General features: G+C 42.2%; 1 protein-coding gene across 1 annotated transcript in view; it reads left to right on the top strand.

The window, feature by feature from the left end:
• Positions 1 to 11,606, top strand: part of LOC104942548 (dynein heavy chain 5, axonemal-like) — a gene marked incomplete at its 5' end in the record, with an annotated part of 19,361 nt that extends 7,755 nt beyond the window's left edge. The window contains 19 exon segments of the mRNA XM_010767777.1: positions 14 to 55; positions 57 to 92; positions 1,173 to 1,355; positions 1,674 to 1,844; positions 1,938 to 2,189; positions 2,771 to 2,897; positions 2,979 to 3,100; positions 3,180 to 3,329; positions 3,916 to 4,080; positions 4,454 to 4,671; positions 4,762 to 4,817; positions 4,929 to 5,050; positions 5,220 to 5,370; positions 6,077 to 6,276; positions 7,782 to 7,970; positions 8,415 to 8,547; positions 8,669 to 8,877; positions 9,447 to 9,668; positions 9,967 to 11,606. Coding sequence (XP_010766079.1) covers positions 14 to 55; positions 57 to 92; positions 1,173 to 1,355; positions 1,674 to 1,844; positions 1,938 to 2,189; positions 2,771 to 2,897; positions 2,979 to 3,100; positions 3,180 to 3,329; positions 3,916 to 4,080; positions 4,454 to 4,671; positions 4,762 to 4,817; positions 4,929 to 5,050; positions 5,220 to 5,370; positions 6,077 to 6,276; positions 7,782 to 7,970; positions 8,415 to 8,547; positions 8,669 to 8,877; positions 9,447 to 9,668; positions 9,967 to 10,233 — 3,015 coding nt within the window.
• Between the last annotated feature and the right edge of the window lie 346 nt (positions 11,607 to 11,952).

Here is an 11,952-nt window from a genome sequence, read left to right as displayed (position 1 = left end):
CTCGCTGTTGGAGGACGTTGGGGAGGAACTGGACCCTGTCCTGGACAACATACTAGGACAAAAACTACATCAAGTCTGGATCCACTTATAAAGTAGGACTCCTGTGAAGTCTTTCTCCAACATGAATTTCCAACGTACTCTGTCATATCCCCTCTCTATACTGTATACAGTTGCAACAAAAAGTATGTGAACCCTTTGGAATTACCTGGATTTCCGCATAAGTTGGTCATAAAATGGAGGAAGCCACTGCTGTCCAGAAAAACATTGCTGCACGTTTGAAGTTTGCAAAAGAGCACCTGGATGTTCCACAGCACTACTGGCAAAATATTCTGTGGACAGATGAAACCAAAGTTGAGTTGTTTGGAAGGAACACACAACGCTATGTGTGGAGAGAAAAAGGCACAGCACACCAACATCAAAACCTCATCCCAACTGTGAAGTATGGTGGAGGGAGCATCATGGTTTGGGGCTGCTTTGCTGCCTCAGGGCCTGGACAGATTGCCATCATCGACGGAAAAATGAATTCTCAAGTTTATCAAGACATTTTGCTGGAGAACTTAAGGCCATCTGTCCACCAATTGAAGCTCAACAGAAGACGGGTGATGCAACAGGACAACGACCCAAAGCACAGAAGTAAATCAACAACAGAATGGCTTCAACAGAAGAAAATACGCCTTCTGGAGTGGCCCAGTCAGAGTCCTGACCTCAACCCAATTGAGATGCTGTGGCATGACCTCTAGAGAGCGATTCACACCAGACATCCCAAGAATATTGCTGAACTGAAACAGTTTTGTAAAGAGGAATGGTCCAAAATTCCTCCTGACCGTTGTGCAGGTCTGATATGCAACTATAGGAAACGTTTGGTTGAGGTTATTGCTGCCAAAGGAGGGTCAACCAGTTATTAAATCCAAGGGTTCACATACTTTTTCCACCCTGCACTGTGAATGTTTACATTGTGTGTTCAATAAAAACATAAAATTGTTTGTGTGGTTTTAGCTTAAGCAGACTGTGTTTGTCTATTGTTGTGACTTAGATGAAGATCAGAACACATTTTATGACCAATTTATGCAGAAATCCAGGTAGTTCCAAAGGGTTCACATACTTTTTCTTGCAGCTGTATAAGTCCAACCAGACTTCCCAATGTGATTTCTTCTTCTCTCTCTCGCCTACAGGTGAAGGTAGGAGACAAGGAGGTGGATGTGATGAAGGGCTTCACGCTCTACATCACCACCAAGCTGGCAAACCCTGCGTACAGCCCTGAGGTCAGCGCGAGGACGGCTGTGGTGGACTTCACAGTCACCCAGCGAGGCCTGGAGGACCAGCTGCTGGGGAGGGTCATCCTGCTGGAGAAACAGGTCATTCAGCTAGATATTCAGATAGTTATTTAGAGTTTTTTGTTGCCTAAATTAAGCTTTTTGAGTCCAGCAGTGTCTGTTACCCTTCTGTATGTGACTCTGGTTTGTCTTCCAAATAGACACCAAAAGATGTACTTAAATGGCCAATCTGAGAGCGTAGATCTTGTTATCCTGACAAAAGGGAAAACTGTAATTTTGTGTTTAGGCCTTTAATCCAATGTGACCTTTGAAGATAAAATCACCGCAATGAAAAACACGCTGATTCTTTTTAAAAGTCAATCCCTGTGCATTTATATCTGCTCGAATCCTACATTTCAGGAGCTGGAAGCGGAGCGAGGAAAGCTTTTAGAGGAGGTGACATCCAACAAGAGGAAGATGCAGGAGCTGGAGGACAGTCTCCTGTTCCGGCTGACCAGCACCCAGGGGTCCTTAGTGGAGGACCAGTCTCTGATTGAGGTGCTGAGGGTCACCAAGACTACTGCTCTGGAGGTACTGTCTCTGTCTGTGAGCCTACTGGCTGTCTTTAATGAAATGTAATGTTGAAAGTTTCTCTAATTTAAGTGACACCAAATCATCTTCCAGGTTAGTGAGAAGCTGTCGGTTGCAGCGGAGACAGAGCTGAAGATCAACCAGGCGAGGGAGGAGTACCGCCCGGTGGCCACCAGGGGGGGAATCCTATACTTCCTCATCGTGGAGATGTCCCTGGTCAACATCATGTACCAGACGTCGCTGCGGCAGTTCCTGGGACTCTTTGACTCGTCCATGCTGCAATCCGCCAAGTCTCAGCTCACTTCCAAACGCATCAGCAACATTATCAGCTTCCTCACCTACAAGGTGCTTTAGTCAAAAGACGTGACCCTTAAATCATCCAGCAGCAAAGATGATCTGCATTTCATATTTCTACATATTTATAACCTCTGTGTCTTAAAAGTGTATTTCACTCTCTCTGCTATCTAGCAGGGGACAACTCCTTTGGTGCCAAAATAAGTTAGAAAAGTCTATTGGTTTACACTTTTCTGATTAGTTTATAGTCATCATTTTTTTTCTTCAGTACAGCAATATGTTAATATACTAAAGTATGGTCCACATTTGGGTAAAATGGATGATTAAGAAGCATCAACATAGTGACGGCTTAAAAAGACAACATGTGGTTGAAAACCTAGATAGGGACAACCAAACATCAAGATAGCAAGAGCCAAACAACACATGCTGGAGAAGGCCAAAAACAAGATGACATGACCAATATGTCAAAATGCTAAACTGGAAGCTTTGAAGCAGAAGTCCACACACCAATGGGTGACGTACTATGGCTACGTCCACTTCCTGATCTATAGTCTGCATTCATACTAGAACTCCAAGCCTATAAGAGTCTGCTGTAATGATTTGAACTGGATTCCTGTGTGTCCCTCCCTCAGGTTTACTGTTACACAGCCAGGAGTCTGTATGAAGAACACAAACTGCTGTTCACTCTGCTCCTGGCTCTGAAGATCGCCCTGCAGGCCCGAAACATCTCGCACCCCGAGGTGCTCACCTTCGTTAAAGGTCACACTCCCATCCTTCTCTCCATCATTTACTTTTTAAACACCAAAGTATTTCAACAGAAAATGCTGTTTGTGTTCGTAGGTGGAGCCTCTTTGGATCTGAACTCTGTAGAGTCCAAACCGCGGCGCTGGATCCTGGATCAGACCTGGCTCAACCTGGTGCAGCTTTCCAGCCTGCAGCCCTTCTCCCAGATCCTGACCCAGGTACAGCCCAGACCCAGGTGAAGGTGAGCAGGTAAAGCTGGGACACAGACCCACCAAAGTGTTCTCTCCTCCTTTCCAGGTGATCCAGAACGAGCGCGCCTGGAGAGCGTGGTTTGACCATCCAACACCAGAAGATGCCCCACTGCCTGATGGGTACGAGGAGAAGCTCGACACCTTCCGGAAGCTTCTGCTCATACGAAGCTGGTGTCCCGACCGAACCACCGCTCAGGTCTGAAGGCTTAGCTCTGCAGGACAGATCAAACTATCTAAGAATCATGTTTAGTAGAAATGTAATACTAACATGCCCAGCCTTACAGTAATGCAAACTACAGAAAACATAAAACATGCGCTGAAAGTCATTTTGTTCTGTGTTTTCCTATAACATATATATCTTAAACCAAAAGAACAACACAAAACACATTTAATATAACGGGCTGGTGTGCAGAGCGCCTGTAGTTTAACTTAAAAATCATCGTTTGTATATTATCTCTCACTCCTTTTGGAGCTTGCTGTGGAGAACGTACCCTCACTGATTACTTCATAACTACATTTTACGTTTTCCTTCCCCTAACAAAAAACGGATTTTTAAGAACATAAAATAATCATCCTTTACCGCTTTTTCCCACGTCCAATGACGGCATTCAAATGTTTGTTTATCATCCTGCTATTCCCCCTCCCCTCTGTTCTTATTTTTTGATTGATTACCTCTTAATAACATTATACTTTTACAGAAAATATCTCCACAGCTTGTCTCATTTTCCCTGCTATGTCTGTCAACAAGAATAAAACATATGTTGTATCTGTGTGTTGAGCAGGCGCGCCGCTACATCTCGGACTCCCTGGGTCCACAGTACGCTGAAGGCTTGGTTCTGGACCTGGACGCCATGTTGGCAGAGAGTGCCAGCAGGACGCCGATGGTCTGTCTGCTGTCCATGGGCTCCGATCCCACCGAGAACATAGAGAGGCTGGCCAAGAACAAGGTGAACTCAATCGGTGGAGAGAGGAAACATGAAGGATGGGAGAGGGACAGTACAGGACATTTCAATAGATTAAAACAAGAGGAGACAATGAAATGGTCAGGGAAAGAGGAAGGTTTGAACAGTATTTTATAGGTTAGTTATGGACAAAAAATGCATTAAAGCACTTATGAATGGAGGCGTCTGGCGCAGTGGACTAGTGCGTTGGTGTTCGGAACAGGTTCAAACCCCACTGCAGTCAGCATGTCGTTGTGTCCCTGATACACTTCACCCCAAATTGCTCCTGTGGGGATTGCCCACAGTATTGAGTATGTAAGTCGCTTTGGATACATTTGTAATGTAATGTAATGAATCAAGTTTTGCTCTCTGCCTCCAGGGGGCGCCGTGCCGGTCCATCTCCATGGGGCAGGGCCAGGAGGTGCACGCTCGCAGGCTATTGGCCAGCAGCATGACGGACGGTGGCTGGCTCCTCCTCCAGAACTGCCACCTGGGACTGGACTTCCTGCCAGAGCTGCTGGAGACGGTTACCACAGCGACGGCAGACAGTGTGCATAAGGGTTTCCGTGTGTGGCTGACGACAGACGTGCACGAGAGGTAACACAAGAAACCCAATGATAATTTATCAGAAAAGGAACTTAAATATAACATTTGCTGAATAATGTTACTGTGCTTGTTTGTGTGCAGATTCCCCATCACATTCCTTCAGTCCTCCATCAAGTTCACCAATGAACCTCCTCTGGGTAACAGTTTCATTTGATTAACTAAAACTCGTACTCAATATGTCTGTCTTTTATATTTAATTGTATTATTTTTTTAATGAAAATGTTGTTGTTCTCGTGTGTGTACCTCAGGGATGAAGGCGGGTCTGAAGAGGACTTTCAGTGCTGTCACTCAGGATCAGTTAGAGATCAGCAGCCTGCCTCAGTGGAAACCTCTGCTGTACGCCGTGGCCTTCCTGCACACCACCGTGCAGGTCTGTCCACACAAATGCTACATTTACCACAAAATGATCATTTAAAAAAGCATATTCAGATACACAAATAGTCTCTGCAAAGATAATTCTCATATAAACAAACTGAAATGTGTTCCTGGATGATTTGGAAAAGTTCCCCTCTCACTTCTCTTCTTCTCTTTCCCATCAGGAGCGCCGTAAGTTTGGTCCTCTCGGCTGGAACATCCCCTACGAGTTCAACCAGGCAGATTTTACCTCCAGCATGCAGTTTGTGCAGAACCACCTGGACGACCTGGACTCAAAGAGAGGAGTGGACTGGAGCTGCCTGCGCTACATGCTGGGTTGGTCCTCTTATGGTTTCATCTACTTCTACTTTAGAACAAGATACAATAAAAACAGACACAACAAGAAGAAGATGCAATGGACTGGAAGTAGGGATGTCATGCAAACCAAACTCTGGTAATAAGTTGATGCCACAATTCAACAACAAAAGATGATGTTGTTTTTTTCTCCATGGTATCACGGATACTTTAGTGTCCCAGAAGATGATAGAAAATGTGTTTGGGAGTCATTCAACTCTCAATTGACGCCTACCAAATCTCTTACCTGAAAATGCTACCTTGTGAGCAAAAGATCTGCATGGAAATCTGTTACTATGTAGTATTCAAATGTAGTCTTGACAAAATGCAGTTGTTTAAAGAAGATCATTTAAGATTTGTTGTATTAGCTTCCAAGATAAACTGTGTTTAGTTAAAGCCACTGGGATTGGTTAGGACAACATCTCTAGATTCAAAGATTTAAGACGCAAAGAGGAAGGATATGAAAAAAGACAAAAGATAACAATGTGCCGGATCAACTGTTGTGGAAACTCCTTCTTGGAATAATACGTGAATATAGAACAACTGGGATATTAGGTTCGATCTTTTAATAACGTCAACACTTTCACACTGAAACTGCCAACACATGAACCAAGAAGAAAGACAAACTATCTCTCTGTTTATTTCATTCTTTTTATAAAAACATCAACCTGCCTCTGTCCTTGTGCAGGCGAGGTGCAGTACGGCGGCCGGGTGACAGACGACCTGGACAAGTGTCTCCTGAACACCTTCACTGGGGTGTGGTTCAGTGAGAGCACTTTCAGCGACACCTTCTGCTTCTATACGGGCTACAGCATCCCGGGTAGGGCCAGGCTGGTGCAGGACGTCCTGCAGCACATCGACACCCTGCCGCTGGTTGACTCTCCTGAGGTCAGAGCATCACACACAGCAGCGTCAAAACAGGAAGGCTGGGGGTCCATGCTAAGGAACGTGCCACTTTTATTTAGTGTTAGGCTATAGCCGCTTTCACACCAAGTACTTTGCCGTACTTAGTTCCCAGCACTTAGTGCCCAGCACTTAGTTCCCAGCACTTAGTGCCAGCACTTAGTACCCCCATGGAACTACGTACAGATCGCGTTCACACCGGAATAAGTCCCTGAGGGAGGATTAGGCAAATGAAGCCGCTGACGTCACTTCTTCTTCTTCTGCTTTGGGTTTACTGGCAGGCCGCAAACAACTTCACGGCGTATACTGCCACCCGAAGTTCCCAGCCCGAAGTCCCCGGAGTTGGGGACTGGCTTCAGTCCCCAAATCCGGGGACTCCCAGCAGCTTCTACTGAAGCCTTCCGAGTAAATCGCCAGAACGCCGACACCTCCTCATCTCCAACGCTCCCATGTTTTCTTTTGTGTTGCCATAAGTTAATCTTTTTTCGTTGGTGCACGGGGCTAATGCTAATGCTAATAACGCTAATGCCAGCAAATACAATGGGGCTTCACAAAAATGTTCAGAGTTTTACGGGGCGTGGTTTGCAATTCGCCCAGCCAATCAGAAATTTGAACTTTTTTCTCCCCAGGATAGTCCCACCTCTGTAGCAGGGACTAAAAAGGGGGTAACATTTCTCTGAACTAAGTTCTCTTTTTGGTGTGAACGCAAAATTCCAGGCACTGACGGAACTAAACGGGAAAAGTACGGGTAAAAGTACTCCGGTGTGAACACACCTAATATTTTTTAATTTCCGAGATAATGTTGTACATTTATTATAAGATAAGATAAGATGTACTTTACTGATCCCAAATTGGGAAATGTTTGTGTTGCAGCAGCATAAAAAACAAGGCATTGCACATAAGTAGAAATCAAAAGAGTCAAAATAAACAATTCTAAAATAGAAACATCTCAAAATAGAAATAAAACAGCATAAAAAAGTTGAAAATATACAAGTGGACCGTGAAGATAAACAAATAAAACACCATTGAAGGGCCAATTTTCAGTTAACACAATATAAAGCAGGATATTATTTACATTAGGTGTGTAAGGAACGGAATATTAAATTAAATGTCAAAGTCCATTCCATCAGACAAAAATCTAGATATTCTTAAAAATTCTGGTGGTAAGTTATGAAAATAAAATATGTTGGGTGTTACAAAAATACATGTGCAATTTATTCAATTTTCTTACTTATACATTTGAAAAGTTGTCCTTTAAGAATGTATGATGTTTTTTGTCTCATTAACTCGTTTTTTTATTCATTTGAAACCCAGACATTCATTCAATCATATATCCAAAACATTTAGGAAAATGTTACAGCAGTTGTTTTTAAACACATTACTTCAGAAATATTATAGATTTAAAAAGGAAAAGAAAATGACAAAGATCCTCCTAAAATATCCAAACCCTGAACAGCTTCATCATTAAACCTTTGACTTCCTTTTTGCAGGTATTTGGGCTCCACCCTAACGCTGACATCACCTACCAGACCAACCTGGCCAATGAGACGCTCCGCACCATCATCAGCATCCAACCAAAGGACTCCGGGGGCGGGGCCGGGGAGACACGGGAGGCCAGCGTTCAGAAACTCGCCGCCGAGATGCTGGAGAAGCTGCCGCCGGACTACGTGCAGCACGAGGTGTGTTTGGTGACTAAGATTAATTTCTATGGAAGTAAAAGGACTTTGAGATAGGTCTCGTAGGAAAAGTATAAACACATTTGTATTTGGTAAACAATAAATGCAGTACTAATAATAAGCAGTAATAATGAATCAATCAATTTCCACTACATTCAATTAGTTCCATTTTAGGTTCAAAATAAATACATAATAATAATAATAATAATAATAATAATGATTATGGAGCCAGGGGAGGTGATTTATTTTCTGATGAAAAACTCACCATTGTCAAAATGTAAGTATTACATTTTCAAGAAAAAAACTCTTAAATATACAATAAAATGACATCCTGATAACTACAATACATATGAATACAGAGTTTGTGTTATGAATCATAATTCATCTATCCACTAGTGATATGGTCCTCTGCAGAAATGTTGAGTAACTGTGGAGTGTGTTTTGAAGGTCAAAGGTCAGCTGAAGAAGATGGGTCCGCTGCAGCCAATGAACATCTTCCTGCGACAGGAAGTGGAGCGCATGCAGCGCGTCATCGGCCTCGTACGGAGCACGCTCACCGACCTCAAACTGGCCATTGACGGTCAGCACACACACACACACATTCTACAAACACTATTATGGCAAATGTGATATCTATTTACAAGTATATTTAACGTTATTATGTGCGTGTAAATATAGTCCTGTATTCTGTGTCCCTGCAGGCACCATCATCATGTCTGAGGACCTGCGGGACGCTCTGGACTGCATGTTCGACGCCCGGGTCCCGCGCCTGTGGCTGCGGCCCAGCTGGCCCTCGGCCTCGCTGGGCTTCTGGTTCAGCGAGCTGCTGGAGAGGAGCCTGCAGCTCCGCGGCTGGATCAGCTCCGGGAGGCCGGACACGTTCTGGCTCACCGGATTCTTCAACCCTCAGGTTGGACAAAAGTTCTCCGACATAGAGAAGAGTTTAGAAACAATGTTAGGAGAGTCAAACAAGAAAAATCTAACTTCTCAAACAGGAAATACTAAAGAGGAACAGTTCATCAAAGACCTTTTTGTCCTTTTGCGAAAACAAACCTGAGAATAAAGCCAAGAAAATAACAAAATCTCTAATAAGAAAAAAATAAGTCAATATTATAGTTATAGATGTTGTGAGAAGATGCAGAAGATCCAAGGAAAAATAATTGCAAGAAGATTTTTATAATACTGGAGAATATTCAAGTTATTTTTCTCCATTAATTGGTCAATTCCTTTCTGTGAAATGTATCACTTTAATCTCTATTCATTTAAAATATTAGCCAGGGTAGAAAAATACGATGAAATCTGCAATTGCCAGTGGTTTTCATCTGTCAGGGGTAAAAATGTCATTTGCATGTTTTTTACACGTTTTAGTTTCTCTTTAAGATCTAAATTCCAGATGTGTATCTTCCTTATTGAAGATAATGTGTTTCTGAGAGAAACCTGATAACTTGAGTCTCGTCACTTTTGGTGTTTTTCGTAAAGGGTTTTCTGACCGCCATGCGCCAGGAGACCACGCGCTCCAACCTGACCCGGGGCTGGGCCTTGGATACTGTCACCCTTAGCAACAATGTCACTAAGATGATGAAGGAAGATGTGGTGGCTCCGCCCCCAGAAGAAGTGGGCGGGGTCTACATATACGGCCTCTTCCTGGATGGGGCAGGGTGGGATCGGCGAGGAACCAAACTCTGCGAGGCCCCCCCAAAGGTGAAAAACAGGAAGAAAACCATAACTAACACATTGAAATAATTAAATAAAATGAATAAGAAAAATAAATGTATTGGCAAAACAAAAAAACACATAATAAATAATAATAAATGAAATATATAATGAATAAATGAAATATATAATGAAAAAATTGAAAAACCAATAATTACTGATAAATAACAAAGTGATGCCTTACTAATTCAAATAAGAAACAATAATGCAGGAAACATGGTTTGATACAATTATGGAGCAAAATGTACTCAAATCTAAACACTAATAAAAGTAATCTGCTCCTCAGGTCCTCTTCAGCCCCCTCCCCGTGGTTCACGTCTTCGCCATCAGCTCAGCCAACATGGCCGACAGCAAGCTGCCCCCCGGCGGGGGTGGGGGGGCGGCCGACAGCAAGCTGCCCCCCGCTGGGGGGGTCAGCCTGTACTCCTGTCCGGTCTATAAGAAACCGCGCCGCACCGACCTCAACTTCATCTTCTTTCTGCAGCTGAGGAGCCTGCAGCCCCCCCAGCACTGGACCCTGAGGGGGGCCGCGCTGCTCTGTGACTGCAAGTGATGCTCCGCCGCGAGAGGGAGGCCTGCAACAACAGGCCATGTTTGTAGTCTTTAAAGGACCACATTTGTTAATTTACAAGTTTGAGACTATGATCTAAAAGTCACATACAGTGTACTCTCCTGATGATCTCTATAAAAATCTATCTGTTTTAGATGGATCTTCTTTGGTTTTATTGTATTACAATTATAATAACTATTCATATTTTAAAAATAGCATAATCTTGATGCACTTTAATAAGATTATGTTTTAGTCTCAGAAATAGAACATTTAACATAAACTGATAATGGAAAAATATATATATCAATAATATTTCAACACTTTTTATTATTATATTTAAATGTTTTGTCATTTGAAAAAAATCACAAGTGATTTGTTTGAAATTATAAAGAATTGGGCGCAAATAATGAAGTCGTTGTGTGATCTGATGTAGTTTGATGTGTTGCTTTACTTTCTCTTGAAGTGAGGACGAAGATTTTTTTCCTTTCTATCAAAATAGCACGTTTTTATTATATATATTAGGGATATTTCTTCTAAAGTCAAATAAGGTCCAACTTCTCTGCGGTGTAAGATTTTGTAATAAATCCCTACAAAATAATCCGTTTTAAACCAGGGGGCCGCCGGGGTCCTGGGCCCTCTGTACCTCCACAGGTACCAAGGGACACATTCAGTCCGACTGAACCCTAACCCTTAATTATATCTTAACTCTGCACACAACAAAAGTTAAACTCTAATATTAGGTTTTCTTTTCTTCACAATAATCCATTTCTAGGATAAATAAAGTAAGTCAAGGTAATGTGGATTATTGTCCAAAGTGTGATCTGTTTATATTATAACTCAATATGATCATGCCGACTGTTTTGGAGTAACCTGCAGCTGCATTTTACTGAAGCATTTGAAAATAGATAACCTTGTTGCACCATGAACATTGTTTAAGGCTCTATACCAAACATAATGGTAAACCCCATTTACATATTTGCCTTTTTTAATGTTTATTCAACATAGCATGCAAACATAAACCTTAGACACAAAACAGAGATATTTCATCAAGTTTTGACTTTTTATTCAGAATATTCTTTCACAGTTTGATCATGCATTTCATTCAGGGGACGCCTTTATCCAAAGTGATATACATTCAACCATCGAGACACATTCAAAAAGCAAAAATGCTGACTCAGCTTCAAATAAGCCAAAACGTTCTCAGCGCTACATACATTGCACACGTTTCAATCATTTCAATATAACATTTCTTTGTTGCATAACTAACACTGTTTCTAAATAAACTGAAATGAGGTCACATTCATAATTTCACTCTCAATGTTTTGCCTCAATCTCTTTAATGTTTCTTCTCCATTCATTTTGTCACATCTCCACTATTCTTCAGTTCTTTCTTCTTCTTAATTCTGTAAAAAAAATAACAATAAAATCTTTAGAGAATACTGGTGAATCAATACATGAATTATAATCAAAATAAGATATTGATACTTACCTTATACATGAGAAGCTTCAGCTTAGTGTTGCCCTCCACCTCCTCTCCTCTCTCTGAAAGACACGTTTAAAACAAGGGAAGTTATAGTTCAAACATCTGGGGAAAGATTATTCATTATTAACTACCAGTCACTATCAGTTGTGATGAAGAGAACTGTACGGTATTTTTAAGGGTTCACATTTAAGGTTGCCTCCCACCTCCTCACCTCTTCTCTCTCCTCACTCTAGAAGCAA

The sequence above is a fragment of the Notothenia coriiceps genome, unplaced genomic scaffold (genome assembly GCF_000735185.1).
Source record: "Notothenia coriiceps isolate Sejong01 unplaced genomic scaffold, NC01 NC01_scaffold00004784, whole genome shotgun sequence".
Taxonomy (NCBI): domain Eukaryota; kingdom Metazoa; phylum Chordata; class Actinopteri; order Perciformes; family Nototheniidae; genus Notothenia; species Notothenia coriiceps.
Note: the sequence above shows the minus strand (reverse complement) of the source record. Positions and strands in the feature narration are given on the sequence as shown.